At 36.0% G+C, this 17946-nt stretch overlaps 1 protein-coding gene across 1 annotated transcript in view; it reads left to right on the top strand.

The window, feature by feature from the left end:
• POLN (DNA polymerase nu) overlaps nucleotides 1-17946 on the top strand; it is an 85925-nt gene that overhangs the window by 39650 nt on the left and 28329 nt on the right. The window contains exons 18-19 of the mRNA XM_021535632.2: nucleotides 13052-13134; nucleotides 17105-17236. Coding sequence (XP_021391307.2) covers nucleotides 13052-13134; nucleotides 17105-17236 — 215 coding nt within the window. The remainder of the gene's footprint in view (nucleotides 1-13051; nucleotides 13135-17104; nucleotides 17237-17946) is intronic.

Genomic DNA, 17946 nt, shown 5'->3' with positions numbered 1-17946 from the left:
GTGTTTCATATAGGGGTTTCATCCTGTCTGACTTCTGCCTACTTTTCTGCTTGAGTGCATTTTTGAATTAGGGTAGTACTGCTTCAGAGTTCTATGATTGGAGCATTCATCCATACTTAAAATATTTGGATAAGTCCTTTTGTTTGTTTCTTCTTGTTTTCTCCTTTCTGAGACAGACAACTGAAGATCCTCAGTAGTGACAAGTTCAGCTGCATCCAGTAGAGCACAGTGCTGCCCTCTGTTAAGGGTCCTGAGAGCAGCCTGGCCATACAAATTCAACTCTGTTATTTATGGCTCTGAATAGGCTTAGTCAATTAGAGCTTGAAGATGTCACTGTGATCCAGTATTTGCTACAAGTATTCCTAATATCTGCCAAGTATATTTGTATTTGTATTTATGTTTTATGTTCTCAGGCCTGAAATAGAACACTGATGTCTGCCATAAATGGCCTAGGAGATTTATGAGACAATTTTGCTCTTTCTAAATTATAACTGAACTAAGAGGTAAAACATCTAGACTCTATAGCCTCATGAACCAAGAGGTTCAGAGGAAAAGACCCTGTAAGTGGATTTGTTGCAAATGGATTGAAATGAAAGTCCAATACTCCTATATCCAGAAATTTAGGAAAGGGAATACCCAGGTGATTTATAGTCTCTAGGAATAATACTAGCATATGAAACAAAGAACATTCTTTTGACCATGTTACTTCTCTGAGATTCAATAATATTTCTAGATTGTTTGTATTGGTTTACTGTTATCTTTTCATGGTAGATATACCTTTTCTTTAGATGATATTTGCTATTTGAGAAGGGGAGAAATTAACAAAGATATTTAATGAGTTGCTTACAGTATGATCTACTTGAAAGCATTAATTTATTACTACTATAAACAGTGACTTTTTAATTGTCTGAGAGCAGAAAGATAACTGTCCCTGTGCACAAACTTTCCCATGCAGTGATAAATTATCTGGGTATTTTCTGTCATATATTCTATGCTATAGGTTGTCTGTAGATCCAGTGTAATTATACCCACGTTGGTCTATGCCTCAGAAAAATGCCTTTAATAGATAACATTGTTAAACAGTTGTACTCTAATTCTTTTTCAGTACAGAAATCAGAGAACACACAAAAAGTTTGCCTGCATGCAGTGAGTTTTCCTTAAATTCTAAAAGCTAAAATGATAGGAGAGTAGAGAAATTTAAATAATCTCTATTAAAAATGCTTACATCTTACTGTGTAGTAGAGGAATAGGTCTAATACTGATCAGTATACAGTTGTGTTGTGTATTAAAAGGTATAATAATCTGATAACTGCTGCCATTCCAGTATGAAAATGGGCATCCTCTTTAAAGTATCAATTTCTACCTCTGAACTGTAATTTAACCTGTACACATTAAGTACTGATTGTGAATTAAAGTAACAAGGTAGTTAGTGCATACTTTTTAAAGGTGATATTTGCTCTGATTATACCAATGAAAGGGTGATTTGTGGCAGTTGTGTGCTATGCTTACACTCATGGCAGTGTTTGAAAGAAGCGTGGAGAATTTGATAGTGGTCTAGTTGCTCCTGTTTCACATTGAGATCTGTGTTTTATAAGATCCAAACCACAAAATACTCCCTTCTCTTTCATCTGTCATCTGTTCCCTCATATTCATGCTATTAGTGCTTTCTTTTGTGTGGTGATGGAGAGCAGCATGAATACCTGTGCTTCTTCCAGGTATTGAATTTACCTTCTAGTAAGTACTGGACATCATAATTGTTCACCTGAGTCTGTGTGGCTTTCAGAGAGTTTAAAAAAATGGCTCCAGAGAAGAGGACATATCTTGTTATGTCTTTGTATCCATGGCAGTTTATATCTAAAATAAAGAAGCGTGTAATTATCCTGGAATTCCAAGGGATTTATAAATTCTTTACCACTAATCATTTTGAAAAACATTTCTTTTGGTTTTTATAGCATAGGCTTGGTTGGCTGATGCTTTTAAGACATGGAAGGGTCTTTAGATTATACTATCCATGCCACAATCAAGAACTTGAACACTTCATTTCAAATAACCTTGGGAACTGCAGACTGTTTATAAAATGTTCTAAATATGAAAGTCCATCTCTCCTTAGCTGGCATTTCTGTGGTATCATGGTGATATCTGTTCTGAACTGTTTAGTTAGAGACTGACATGCTGGTTTTGAAATTTACTTAAGAAAAAGCCTAGAGAGAAGCAAAGCACAGAACTACTTGGAATTAACATATTGAAAGGAGAAAAGGCTTTTTGTTATGTTTTTGGGTTGTCTTTTTTTGTTTTTAAATAAGTTCTGCCATCCTTGAATAAAAAGATGACAGTGCAGAAAGGTTTGTTTTGTTCTTTGCAGAATGTCTTCCTGCAGGAAGTGTGGAATTTTATTTCTTTACCACCTGCAAACCAGGGGGCTCACAGAGCTGATTATGCCCAGTGATGGCCAGGTGAGCCAAACTGTTGCATACTGGCAGTTGCTCTGGTAGGAACTGTGACAAAATAGGGACTCTTGTTTTTCCAGTCTCTTGGCAATGCAGGTTACTTCCTGACAATAGCTATCTGCTCATACCCTGCTGAGTTCTGAAGAACACAGGAAATAAGCAAAGGTATTTTGGATATTCCTGAAATTAATCAAAATAAGTCCTCATGGGCTGAATAATACGAAAAGATAACATGGTCTGTTTGAAAAAGATAAGGTCAAGTATGCACAAATGCTTGGTGGTAGGCTAAATATATATACACCTGCCCATATCCATTTATTTCAAATATATTCTTTGTATTAAATAGATTAAAGATTAATCCTCCACAAAATAGTATTTTTTCAGGTTAATTCATATAACTGTATGGTATAGCAGATATGGAATTCAGTTAGGCTGCCTAGTCAAATAGCAAGTGCAAAGGCCAGTTAATCAGGGATAATTTAAATACGTTTTTGGGAAGTGAACACCACATCTGCAGCTGAATAGTTTTTAAACAGATATGAATATTTGTCCTTCTATATTAATTTTATGAAAATATTATCACCGAGCTTGAACAGAGTCATTGTTAATCAAGAGATGTCACCTGTGTGTTTGTTAGGTGATTAAGGAATAATTAAATAATCATGCTTGTCCAGGTGGATTTTTACTAAGGAAACAGGAAGAGCTTTAACTCTCCTCCTGTCCCCATTAGCAGACATAGAGTTACAAGGTGCAGCCACAGGGTTACACAGCTCCCTTTACCCCAGGCAGAGCTCTTGGAGTTTTGTTCTTTATCTAAATAATGAGCAATACTAGTTTAGAGTTCTTAGAGCCCCATATTTGTCTAACAATTTTTTAGATAATCCAGGCTATTTTATACACTTCTAATCTTCTAGGACATGAGGTCTCTTGGGATTATTAATTTCTCCCCTTTTTATGAACTTAATATCAAGTCTGATATGAATTTGAGTTAATTAATTTCACTTCATCCATTTGCAAAATGGCAAAATCTTTGTTTTTGGAGTTGCAATGAAGAAACAATCCATGCCACTGAACAGATATAAAATGGTGAATCTTTTGCATCATTAAGACAAGTTACAATCATATTTACTCTTTACTGGGGACTATTTAGGGTTACTTCTAGAATCCTTTGAAGAGAGTAGAGAGAAGTTTTCCTGTGTGTTACATGGCAGTCCCCTTAAATAAGTGTAACTGAGCATCTCTGCTGAAGTCTTTCTTTAGAAGTGTATGACTGTTGTAATCCTTCAGCTCTGAAGTTTGGATCTGTAACTCAGCCTGTATTGATTCACTGTAAATCAGGAATCTTAAGCTCAGTGCTGCTTGCTAGGACACTGACTAAGCTTTAATATATAATTTCTTTCATTATATTTTACTTGGCTGGTTTTATAATCCTGTTACAATTCTTAGTTAGTTTCAAGGCTTCTACTTACTTTCCTTTGGTGAAACAGATTCTGAAGAAGCATTTTTTGCAGTATATATATAATTTCTATTCTGATCAACAGCTAAAATATCTCTCATCTTGTACCTTTATTTAGAATGATACTGATAAAAAATGTGGAATCAGTAATTTGTTTCTTATATGCTGTTAAGAGAGACACAATTTCAGTTTGAGTGGGAAGGCATGCCCTTTCAAATCAAATCATATTCAGGGACAGATACTATGTACAGGTACTTCTCATTATGAATCTGGTAACTTGTTTGGCAAAAAAGTTGGGAGTGAGGCTGTACCACTTGCAGCTCCTGCAGCTGCTGTATGTGGTAAAAGGGGAAGATGTTCAGTTTGCCTTCTCAGAATCAGAGTTTTAAAATGTTTTAAGCTCTGATTTCAACACCTCATGGGTGTTGGTGTGCAATATTTTAACAGTGCTACTTCTGCAGCAAACTGATTTCTACATGTTTCGAAAGCTCATTTGCAATAGTTGATATTAATGAAATTTAACACTTGTCTTACTTTGCACTCTGACAGTCTATATGACAACCTGTGGAAATTTCACCTTGTACTTTACATTGCCTTATAGAAGTGCAGCTGTGGCTTTAGTTTAGACTGGTAGATAAAGCAGAGGGAATAAATTCTTCAGGAAGCATAATGGCTTTTGTTTTTAGAAGCTTTAAATAAACCAGTTAACTAGAAGTTTAAGCAGACTCAGATCACATTGAGAGCTTATTATTATGGCACATTAAATGCTTTCTTAGCCATCTAGAGTAAATGAAAAATAAAGTTTTACAATTGCCACCACCACAACTAACACAGAGACTAGAGAAGAAAGCAAGGTCTGAGGGGGCTGGATAGTCCTAGTTGTTTTGTGGTGTCTGATAAATTTTGGCTTTGCTAATTTCTTATAAAGCTTTTGTGTATGAAACTCTTATCTCCAAATAGTCATGTCCTTCTAGAGTGACTTTGATAAAATGCTCTGTTTTATGAGCACGCTCCAGAGCTCAGTAAAATATTTCTGTTTACTTCGTTTCACTCAACTTCAGCTCTAGTGTCAAGTTAAATTTTGATGAAACCAAAAATGTCATGGCAATTCATTATTCACTTTTACTTTTGCCTTTAGTTCAATGTTGACCCAAGGCATAGCAGAAATTTAAGCTGCAAGAGATGTTTATAGAGAAGATTGAAAAAGATGGGATAGGAAGTTTCTTATCCCTCTCTGCAGAATTTGTTCAAGACAAATACATAGCATAACTGATTTCTTCCTTTTTTTGATTGCCTGGCCAAGATATTTCAAAGTCTGTCTCTTATTTTTTTTTCTGTATTGAGTGGATATAGTTTGATGTAATGTGACATCTCCTCTCTTCCCCTCCCTGAGGAAACTGTACATTGTTGGAACAATATGATAGCTCTATGTTTTGTTCTGTGTAATATCTGAGATGGCATTGCATCATCTTTTGATTATATATTAAGAACCCTGTTCTTTCTGTTTCACTTCTCTGGTGTTTAGCTAAAGGCTGCTCTGAAGGTCCCTCTATTTCTTTGAGACTTTTGACAGATCCAAGATGTGTAATTATTTGATGCTCTGCTGCAGCTGCCTGTGTCATCTCCCAGAATGGCTGCTGTTCTGTCTTAACTATTTGAAGCCACTTGAAGAAAAGCTTGAAAAGTGATTTGTGATAAGTAAAGAAAGAATTCCAAGGGCATTAATTTGCATTTGATCCCTATTGTTTTGTACAAATGGCTTCTGAGAAATTTTATACCATCTCAGTTTGCATAGACCTCTTAATCCATTAACATTTATTTGTTCTTTCAGTGATGTCCATCACTCTCAAAGCTCTCACCAGCATCTGATGTGGGGAATTAGCTACCCTGATTTCCTTTTCTTCTATACTCAAAGACCCAGAGACCCTAAAATAAGACTGCTCTCGCGCCTCAGAAATAAAAAATCAATGGCTATGTGAGGTGAAAGCCCTTTCTCCTTTTTTTCCTATTGGGGTGAAGGAGAGGCAAGGTGAAGGTTACAGGGTAAGGTGTGCTCTTTCAAGTACCTATGTCAGTGTCAGGGACTTTCTGTTCCAGCTGACATATGTTCAGAACTGTGCATTTTTGCAGAAAAATCTTGTAAATGGCCTTTTTCTAATGAAGAACACTGAAAATAAGTGCTATCTAATTTATCTCTTCAGTATCTGACACCTGAAACAGCAACATGCCAATAAATATCTTAATAAAGATAATGGATCACTTCAGTCCCAAATTAATCTCTCAGCAAGTTGTTACTGATGATAGCTATAATTTATGACATAATCTTGTTGCAATTGCTTTATCTGGTTCCCTGCTACTACAGAAGACTTTTGACCCTCATAGCAAACTGCAAAGTCATGTCTTTATCTTCTTTAAAATACATGAAAGTTAGATACCATGCTCTTTAAAAGGAGGTTGAGGACTAATGAAATAAATCTTCATGCAGTGGATTATAGAGGCTACTCAGACAAAATAAATTATTTTATGATTAACTACTGGAAAAAGTTTTAAAATACTAAAGCACTTCTGGATTCTTGCAAAAGTTTTTTATAGGGGTTATAAAGATTTTCCAGGGTATAAATAGATATAAAATAAATTTAACCACAGTTTGGTAGGGTGTCATACCCAAAGGGAAGAGAGACAAAGTGATAAAATATTTTAGAGTTGGCTGTAGTCTGGGAAGGATGACATCAAGCTGACAGCTGTAGTCTTTTGTTCAAAGAAGTTGAACACAAAAACTTTAAAAAAACCTCTGAACTAAATAAAACACAATGTTAAACTCCTGAATTGTGTGTTGTGACTCTCCCCTCTGACCCATGACTACATGACCCCTATATTTACATGAAAGATCCATGCCAGAGGTCCTCCAGCATGTGCAGTGGCTGCTGGAAAACAGCTCTGCCAGGTGGGGATAAATATACATGTATATATATGTAATACATGTATATATATGTAATACATGTATATATATGTAATACATGTATTGCCCTTCAGCTAAGGAGGAAGAGATGTGAGGGATCTGGCATCCTATGCTGTGAGGAGTTTCTTTGTGTTATTCTGTAACCTTTTATCTCATTTATGCAAACCAGGTAATGATAAAATTGCAAATACAAGCATTTGACATAACCTTTTGAATCAGACATGACAAGTGTTTAGAAGTGACATAGATAAAAAAATACAACAGAAAAACTAATATATACTTAGGTTACATCAGAAAATTTTATCTTTCTGTTACTCTTGACCTGTAGTTTCCCTTCTGGCAAGATGATAGTCTGCATTTTAGTCTTTGTAGATGCTTTTTTCCATAGAATCCTACAATGGTTAGTGTTGGGAGGGACCTGGAAGACTGTATCATTCCAACCCTCTACCATGGACAGGGGACACCTTCACTAGGCAAGGATACTCAGAGCCCATCCAGCCTGGCTGTGAGCACCTGCAGAAATGGGGAGTCCACAGCTTTCTGTGGAGGGATAGCTTTCCTATTTTTAGAAAAGTATCTTAGCTATATTTCTACTCTTCTGGACAGTCTAGAAAAATTTCATTTTTTATCCTACTGTCTCCATGCTCCTATGCCAAGAAAGATAATCTCATTATTTTTGTTTTGAACATGGTTGTGTAAATGCCTCATAGTTATAGTAAGCATAGAAACCATACATTTTACATTTCTGTATGAAAAAAAGATGGGATAATTTTATGTATTCTTATGTATAATTTTATGTAATCTTATGTCTAGCTCTTGACTGATGCAAGACAAAAGTGATGATATATTTTGATATGACAATGTCTTCAGGGAAACTGTTTCCCAACCTCTTCATTTTCTGTATTTTGTAACAGAGATTAGCCAGGCAAAAGTAATTCTAAATTCTCTTCTGCATATTACCTTACAAATGTCTGCAACAAAGTATGCCTGAGCCTTGTCAGCATTTTCCATGAGCCATGGAACAGCAGATTTCAAAAAAAATTGTTTATTCTTGCTCATTGCATTAGCAGTGGGTGAACTGGGTTACAGGTAGCCAGTTTTTTTCCATGTCTTGGATACTCATATACATGGTTATATGTATTCTGATTGCCTCAGGTATAAGGTCTGCTAAACTGAAAGTGTACTTTCAGAATTGCCTCCTACATCATCTTCCCAATGGTAATGCTGCTGTAAAACTGGGCTTTTCTAATTTTACTGATTACATAAAATGTCCGTACTTGTTTCATATCCCAACACAAAGTTCCAGGCACAAACTTACAGAATATAAAACTTTCCTCTGCTATTAAACAGCAATAGGTGATGGAAAATGAGACTTATATAGTTCACTGATGAAAACATAAAATGCTGTAAGAGCCGTCAGATGAACAAATGTGTACCACTCATATATTGACTCATTTATTGGACATTAATGACCACATATAAAATGAATTTAATGCCACTCCATCTCATTTCCCACATCAACAATTCACAGCTTGGACTTGGATTAATTGGCAGATGCAAGAGAGCAGCCAGGGGTTTGTGGCTATTATGAGTGAGCCTAGCTTGGCTGGAGTGTAATGCAGATCAAGGCAACACATGCCTGCCAGATATTGTGTTTGAGGAGTTTGTTCTGCCTTTTCCTGTGCATAAACAGTTGGCTTCCGTCACCACACAACGTTTCCCAGAAATTCTGGAATGTCTTATCGCGTTCTTTTAAAACTTATTTCCTCCCATTTCTACCTGTTCTCAATGTTTTATTTTGCCATTGCGCATACGTTATGCCCTCTGGCCTCTTTAATGGGTTTTTTATGTGTTTATGTTGTGTGAACTAATTTCTGAATACTAAAATTCATATTGTTTTTTTAGTATTCTGTACAGATAAAAATTAATCCATTGAGATGTCTACTCTGTATTAAATGTGTTATTCCAGTTTACAGGTCAACTTTGTTAAAAATACAGATATGATTGCTGTATTTTTTGGGGATATAAAAAAACTTGGTGTTCATCTATATTAGAGACTTAAGACTTAATTCAGTAGAAATGCTTTGAGATGTCCATTAGACCCCATTAATAAATGAAAATGCATAGTGAATTTTGGAGAAATTATTATAATATTCAAATTATTTTATTTGAAAAAGTAATAAATTATATATTCCTCCTCTTGTTTCATATCTTCACTTTGTTTTGTAATGATAATTTCATGTTAGCCTTCACTGCATGCTAGAAAATTTTCTCCATGTTTTTTACTCTCAGAATTAGGCCGCTTGTCCCTTTTAGACACACAGTCCAGTTCTTAATAGAGCCACCTTTTTAAAGACTTTTTGTGTCTCTACTCTCACTGTGTTTGTTAGATATTCTACAATTTTTTGGCTGCAAATTGTTTGCTGCCCTAACAGACCTTCCCAGATTGTTTAGCTCTGTTAACTCCTTTCCAGGATACTGAGATTTGCCAACCTGAACATGTCTTCCAGCACTGTTCTTTTCAAGGCTGTTCTTTATTCTGCCTAAGAGATGTCTATCAAATAAAGTACTATAAGGCAAAGTACTTGCAAATTGGTGTTAAACAAAGAAAAGGACAAACAAATCAGAAATGTGGAAGTAGCCTGAGACAAGTATGCAGGCAAGGAATGCTAGCAATATATTCATGCAGAAATGTAGAAGGTGAAATACTGCACATTTGGAGATTTGAAGATGATGAAAATACTAATTATGAGCTTGAACTTTTCCCAGCATATTTGAGAGTAATGAGAAGGATGTAATAAAATGGAAAAATACATTTCATCCTAGAGCTAGTAACTGCATATTTATTGCCTGCAGGCCTTCAGAAATTTTGCTGTTTCCACAACAAAATCTGCAGCAAATTATTTTTCCTCCTAAGCATTTTTTTCTGTACCAATTTCTGTAACATTGCATTAACAGTCTTCTTACTCCAGCTGTACAGACAGTGCTGGGTGAGCTGGAGTCACAACCTCAGTGTCACTGCCCAGCAGCTACGACTACTTTATGCCCATTCACCTTCCTTTATCATAAGCAAATTTATTTAAAAAAATGAATTTCTACTGAAGATCTATGTTCCATATACCACACTTCAGCATGGAGTATTTTCACGCCCTACATGGCTTACTAAAAGCTTCTTATGCAAGTATGCAGATAACAATGTCTTTTTATCATTATCATGGCTGTTCCATGATGAGTCCAAAGGCAAAATAAAGGTTTTATATTGAAATAGGTTCTCACAGTAACCATTAAAACAAATCAATTATCACAAACCTAAATTAGTTTGTAAAGGAAACATGATAAAGCAGAAAGCCCACTGGGGATTTCTAGCATGGCTGCTGCAGTTCTGAGAAACTGCACACCTCCCCTTTAATTTTATTGTTTAAAGGAATAAACAGCCTTTGTCTCAAACTGCAGGAATGCCTCTCTGAATTGCAGAAGGAATCAAACACTCTAGTAGAAGCTAATAATTGTCAATACAAACAGAAAAAAAGCATTTATTACAAAAGAAATAGTTATGATTAATGACTTGTGTTTGCTCAAGCAGTTTTGATTTATATGGCAATTTTATATCTCATAATTATGTATTCTTTTATGTGGTATATAAATTTGCCAATACTCAGAGTGGTAGATGTATTGCCTCTCTGTCCAGTGCTCACATTTCTCACTAACATGCTCTGAGGTGTTGATTGACCATTTTGGTTATAACATTATATTGAAGGAAATATTTGAGATAAAGCCCTGAATTTTTAATTTTTGCCATGTGTTTCATGACTAACCACAGACCAGGAAATGCTAAGTGACTGTTGGATTGCCATGATTACATGATGCATGTACATCTGCACCAATAACTATGTTAGGCAAGATTTTATTGTGATTGCTGACACTGCCAGTTATCATTACAGCAATAAGACTATTTCTGTTTTTTCCAGTCAGCCCTCCAAGCTGAAGCTTGGATAATGCAAAAGCATAATCAAAGTTTCTAGCTGCAGTTCTAATTGTGCACACAATCTAGTTCTAGTATCTTCTTTCACTGCTAAAACTTCTCTAGAGCCACCGGTCCCTCCCAGGAAGTCTCACCTTGTGTCTCCCTCAGTAGCATGGTCTGACAGATATCTGTGTTCCTCTACAAGTCTCCACAGTTCTCACCCAATGTGTTTCAGCCCTTCTTTTCCAAAGAAGTGAGCAGCTGATATACCCATTGCCTCTCAGTTGTCTCTAGCCTCTGACTTCAGTAAATCTGCAAGTAAATTCTGCTGCTGTTCTCCCATTCTTGCCTTGTCCAATCCTCTAGTTCAAATTATTCAGTATTAGGAAAGCAGTATTACATTTTCTAATGTTTCTCCAGTTTCAGCATTCCCCAACCTTAGTGTTCCATGTCAGAAAGGTCCTCAAGTGATATTTGCTCTCTTACCAGATTCTATTTTCCCTTGGGATCAACACTTTCTCAAGTGTCTGTGTAGTTCCCTGCCAGGTTCTTCAGGAAATTCCTGCAGTCTTTCTGCTGGAGATTGTTTCAGGAAATCCTTAATGATGTCTAGTTTCCTAATTCTGTACCTATTAGCTCCTATTGCCACTTTGTCCTTATATTCAGGTACAACTGGGAATCTCAACCTACTGTATTCAAAAGATCCATGAACTTTTGACCTGCCACAGCTAAGAAAGTAAATTGTAAGAGTCTCAAACTTGCAGAATGACTAAGTGGGAAAAGTCTTCATTACAGGTGGAAACACTATTAAATTATTCTTGTTTCTCAACTAAACTGAGCAGTGAAAAGTTTTGTTTCATCTTTGAGCAGTTAATGCCATTCAAAGGAACAATGTGAGCTTTTGCAAAACCAAAGACTTTTTGTCCAATGAAGGCTAGAATTTATGTTAGGTTTTATTTTTCCTCTTCAAAAATCTGTAGTGCTGTAAAGACTTGCTTAAATCTGACTTCATCCAATGTCTGCCTGTTTGTCATTCAGCATGCCTAATTATACCAGCACTGAGCATAGGCTTGGCTAAAATCAGTGTATGAGGTATGCAAGCAAAAATGTGCTGATTTTCTGTAAGTTTGAATATCTTAATAGTGGTGAAAGACTTTCCTTGAAGAAGATGCATTTTCTTAAACCTTCTCAGGTAAAACCTTCACAACAAATTTCAGACAAAAAAGCTTTCATAGCAAACATAGAAAACTTTGGTTTTAAAAATGCAACCAGACTCATGAAAAAGATTGACAGTTTCATGGGAAGACTTTCTCCCAAGTGGTGCAGATATCATCAAGTATCTCTGATAGCAATTAATCTCCATGATTCAATTTTAATTTTTGTAGGTATGGTTTTCAGAGAATGAGCATATAATTTCCCCCAAGACCCTTCCATTGAAACCAAATGATCAATATTATTCAGTGCTTTCAGTTGTTAATAATTTCAGTATTCTTTCTGAAGCTGTATTTTGATAAGGAAAACTATAAGTGGCACATACTTGATGATTGCAAAGTCATAGCTTTTCATTTTTCACAATGTTAAATTTATTAGCATTTTTGTAGGACTGTTATATGTCAGTTGTGAAAGAATGGGAACTAGGAAGGAGGACACTTGGCTGGGAGTAATCTGGATGCACTCTTGAGTCCAGAATCAGCTACTGCTGCTGTTTTATGGAGCCTTGCTATTGTGGAGGCATATGGAGCAGGCAGTGCTTGCTTCTATGTCATTTGTTGAAAAAAGGTTGGATATTTCTATTTGTGAAGCCCTGATAATAGTCTTATTTAAACAAGCTTTAGGTCAGATCTATGCTTTGAGTCTCTAGACCCTCACATCTTCAAGAAAAGCTGCTGCTGGAAATAATTAATTTTTATCATGAGCCACTATTAAATTTGCCTCAATCTGAAAAACTAGTAATATAGTAGTAGGATTTTTCCTAACCAAGAATTTAATTGAAAAGGAAAGGAGAAGATTAAAATTAAAATAAATAATTTAATTTACTATGGACTATCAGTATGAAAATTTGTAAAGAAGTTGTGATTCCTGGCTGACAACAAAAGCCCTTAAGTACGTCTATTCATATCTTCCAATTTTGTAGTTATTAAATGATTATTGACTTTAAATTAGTTTACTGTGGGGATAACAACTTAGTTTAACTGAAAAGGTGTGATTTTTGTTTGTTTGTTTAGGAAAGGGATTCCAAGTGAACAAGTGAAACATGCTGATAGAGAGCAAGCAAAGCGTATAGTTTACTCGGTGGTTTATGGAGCAGGTAGGCATTTTTAGAAAAAAAAACCAGCTACTGTAAATTTATACTTTATTCATAATTTATATAAGTAGATTGACTTTCTAAAGGTGAGTAAAAGTTTGTCAGAGTATTGCATTTATATTTTTATCCAGGATTATTAAATTATCTACTTAGTATAAGAATTATTAAATTAATGTAGTTACATATACAAAGATTGTCTGATTCTGTATTTATTTACTGCTGATATCACTGAAGCATATATCTAATTTTGAGTGGACTTTGGATTCTCTCAGTATATAGACAGAGATGAGAATAACTGCAATGAAATTTTAAAAATCTCCAATATTGTTTTAAATAACATTTATAGAATCAGAGAATGGCAGGGATTGGAAGGGACCTCTGGAGGTCATCAGATCCAGCCCCCTGTTCAAGCAGGGCTGTTTGCCCAGGACTGTGTCCAGATATTCAGCATCTTCAAGGCTGGAGAAAGGGCTCTTCAAGGCTCCGCAGCCTTTCTGGGGAACCTGTGTCAGTGCTTGCTCACCTTCAGTGTAAAAGTGTTCCCTTACTTTGAGTCTTAATGTTTCTGCCATTTCTTCACAACTGCAGAAAACTTGCAAAAATACGGTTGCCCATTCTGCCCAAGTCCTGACCAGGTCCTAGATAAGTCAAGATGTTCTTCACACTTTCCAAAAGCTATTTCTAAATGATGCCCAACTCTCCTTATGCTTCATACATGCCTGGAGTTACCTTTTCTGGGGAGATAGCTGCATGTATGTCATCAGCCTAGAAGCTGTTGTGAATTGGTTTCAGTGAGCAGCTGGCTAACTTTCTCTACAGAGCATGAGTTCTTGAAAAAGTCATTGAGGAAATGAGAGCCCTGGACTGCAAGCTTTATGTAACTTGGAAACACTTAATGCTATATCTCGAGTTCCTGGTTGTGAATGCTTTCTAAGCTATCTTCTACACTGAGTCCTTGAACCAAAGGCAGAATCAGCCAGAGTATTCCATTTATCATTTATGGTATTCAGTTGGGAAGAAATGCATCAAATTCAGCTGTCTTAAATATCTATTTTATGTTTAGGGGTGTGTGTGTGTGTGTGTATATGCATACACATCTGTGTTTTTATGTTAAGCTGTTTTGCATTTGAAACTTCTGTGTTTAAAGTCTATATTTAAAAAGCCCAACACTGGTACCTTACACTGTAAATTTAGACCTGTCTATGCTGAGACTGGAATAAAATCTTCCATTTCCCACCTGAATGGTTTCATCACTGGGTTATTTTACAAAATGCCAGCATTGTGACCCCTGCCCTTTGGTCCATGCAAATGCTACACATTTCCTATCTCTTCCACTGTGGGTGGGACAGGCAGGTACCAGATGTAGTCAGATGAATCACCACCAGTTGAATGCCCTGTGGTTCTGTATATAGTCAGAAATGCCTCAGTTCTTGGGGCTCAGTGAAGCCTGTGTCTGTCTACTGATCTATAGAGAGCTTGAATCTTTACATTTAAGTACAGTATTGGCACTCCCTCACTTGCTCTGAACCAGGCACTAAAGATTTCAGAGCAGCAGTTCTTGATGTGTGTCTCCATTTACTTGTTTGCTTTGTGTCCCTCTCTCTCAAACAAGGGCAGTTGAAGCACCTCAAAGATAATATGAAGTTTCCAGTTCATTAGAAGTGTGATCAGATCCTGATTAAGACATGAAATTATATCATGAAACCACTTAGATGGAAACTGGGCTGACAAAAAGTAATTGTTAGATACCTAAAATTGATGGACTGAATTCCACCCACAGTTTGTCTTCCTTCAAAAGACAGCTCACTTTTCATAAATGAAACATTTTTATACAACTGAAGAGTGTGAGTAATACTTCTTTTAGGCTTGAAAACTACAAAAACACTCCCTGAGGAGCTTGCCTGTATTATGCTTACAGGAGCTAATAAAAACCTTTAATGTAGTAAATAGTAATCTTTTTATTTTCTTTTTATTTTCTTAGGTTGTATGTTCTGTTTTCTTAAGTTGCATTTGGTTCATACTTTCAAGGTATTTTCTTTAATTTTGAAGGATAATAAAGGAAAAAGAAGATTGGTTATTAGGAAAAAGTTTTCACCCAGAGGGGTGGCTGGTCCCTAGAACAGGCCTCCTTGGGGCAGTGGTCACAGCCCCAAGCCTGACAAGAGTTCAAGAAGCATTTGGACAACACTCTCAGGCACATGGTGTGACTCTTGAGGTGTTCTGTGCGGGTCCAGGAGTTGATCCTTGTGGGTCCCTTCCAGCTCAGGACATTCTATAAGTATTTTTGGTTGGTTTGGAGCAGTTCAATTCACTTGCTTCTGCCTTAGTCATCTTGTAGAACTAAAACACAGGCAACTTAACTTCTGTAAAATAAGGAATTCCTTCTATGCAATGGCAGTATGTTCAAGCCCTGGACTGACACAGAGGGCTATCAGTGTTTAAATTACAAGTAATGCTATTTTCATTTTTGAAAGATGATGCAGAATGGAGAGCACGATCTGACACAATTACGTGGCTGTTCATTCCCCTCTTTTTGCTTCCCAGGAACTGCATTTCCCTGGGACCTTTCAGATGGCCTTGCTAATATTGTGCTTTAATTTTCCTAGTATTTTATGCAATTGTTCTGTATATTAATTGTTCTTTAAATGGATAACATGGACAAACTTAGATGTTACAGTTCTCTAAGGAAGCTACAGTAGTCTCCTAGCTGTTAGCAATGTGTGCTTTATCAAATAGATTTGTCATTTGCTGACCCAGGAAGAAAATAAGATGTCAGAAAAAAGAGTACAGATCTATAATAGCTCAGCAAATGTCATCCTGGATGTCTATGTGAATTTCTTTCTCTAGCACCTTGTCTAGACTGATGTTCTTGCTCAGTGCAGATCCTGGTGTGACTGAGAACAAAATGCTACAATAATTGTTCTGAAATGCACATCAGCCTGACAGTGATGGCATTTAGATGGCTGAAATCCTCTCTCTTTTTAATGTGCTAGACAATTTTCCTTGACAGTCTTACTGTGACAATGACTATTCCATGCCTTTGGTGCCTTTAGATGTCTCCTCTCAGCTTATGTTCTTTGCAGACAGTGCTGGTTCTGTGTTGCTGTGCAGCTGACATAAATATATCTGTCTTTCAAGCTTCATATGAATGAATGAATGTTGATGTATGTTTTATTTTTACTGGAACTGTTTGATTTATAAGTAGGTTTAAATTGTAGCTCTTAGTTTATATTTTCACACTTTGTAATATCTTCAGGTTTTTCCCACCTTTTCTTATAAATGCTCTTAGATCCAGCATAACAGATATTGTGCACCTATATCCTGTAGAAAAGCTATTATTCTTTTCTCTCTCTGTTGGAACACTTTTTCTGTTTTTTTCTTTTTCTATTTTTTTTCTTGTTCCAACCCTTTTATCTCAAAACTTGGACCCAAATTTCTACTGAGCCTAAGACTGTTTGAAATCTGTGGGACCCAGACTCCAAACATCCTTTCTAAATTCAGGCTGAACTCTAAAGCTTCTAGCTAAACTCCAGCATCTCCATCCCTTTTTAGATCTTCATTATATTTGTATTTATTTTAAGTTAATTTCAAGTCTTTATCTGCTCTTCAAAGTTTGGAGATTGCAACACTGAACTGGTAAAATAATACTTAAAGCAACCGCATTGCTCTGTGAACAAAAGAGATTTCAACCACCTTATAGGTATAAATTATAACTAGGAATTTCTTAATTGCATGCTTCTTATATACTTCTTAGTAATTATATACTTAATCCAGTAACTTCAGTAAAACATTGAAGCTCAGGGTTAAACATTTATTTTGTTGCAATGTGATTGTAGTGTATCAGATCCATCCTATTTCATAGAGGTAAGTAAAGTTAAGTAATTCCACTAATTATGCATGAAACAGTGCTATTGTATGTCGTTGTTTTCTGGTCTGCTTTATTACATAATGGAGATGATTTCTGTGCCACCAGGTAAAGAACGTCTTGCTGACTGCTTGGGAGTTACTCCTGTTCAAGCCAGTCAATTTATAGAGAGTTTTATGCAAAAATACAAGAAAGTACATGAATTTACAAAGAAAACCATTGAACAGTGCCGGAGTAAAGGTAATCCAAAGTCTGTGACCAGATTTTGTTTACTGATCTGCACTGTGTGACAGTGGTGAAGACAAAGATTCAACTTGATCCAAATTCAGATAGTTACAGGACAACAAAAAAAGATGGACTATCCTTTCTTGGTGAATCAGGTTTGGGGTTTTTTTTCTGTTTAGCCCTACAAGGAGCTGGTTAAGTCTGCCTTTTCTAAGAAAGATGCTAACAGAATAAGACATCTGTTCTCAGAATGAACCCCACTTAATGTCAAATTACACTGCATCATTTTGACATATAATGTACTCCAACAGAAAGAAAGCCCAAGGAATCTTCTACCTAATAAATTGGGTCCATGGCTGCTGGACCGTGGAAGTTCAGTCAATTTACACAGCCAATTTTTTTAGACTCATTTTTTTTCTATGCATCAATCAGAATTTATGTTCTTGAACTTCAGGTGGTAGCTGTAGTGACAGATGTGCACAGAGTGTTTCTGGAGCCAGCAGCTGCAAACTCTTCTTCCACCAAATTTGTTTTTAATCTACAAATTAATTTATATTTAGTGAATCCTAGGAGTGCAGTAATTTGAGAAGAGAAAATATAGCTGCTTGTAATATTGTCTTTTAAAAGCTAATTAGCAGAACTTTCAAAATTGAGTTATTTTGTTTCTTAATAGGGCATGCAGTACTAAGACTATTTTAGAAATAAATAGTAAATTTGCAATATAA

The sequence above is a fragment of the Lonchura striata genome, chromosome 4, assembly GCF_046129695.1.
Source record: "Lonchura striata isolate bLonStr1 chromosome 4, bLonStr1.mat, whole genome shotgun sequence".
NCBI classification, from domain to species: Eukaryota; Metazoa; Chordata; class Aves; order Passeriformes; family Estrildidae; genus Lonchura; species Lonchura striata.
This window is presented reverse-complemented; position numbering and strand designations above follow the sequence as displayed.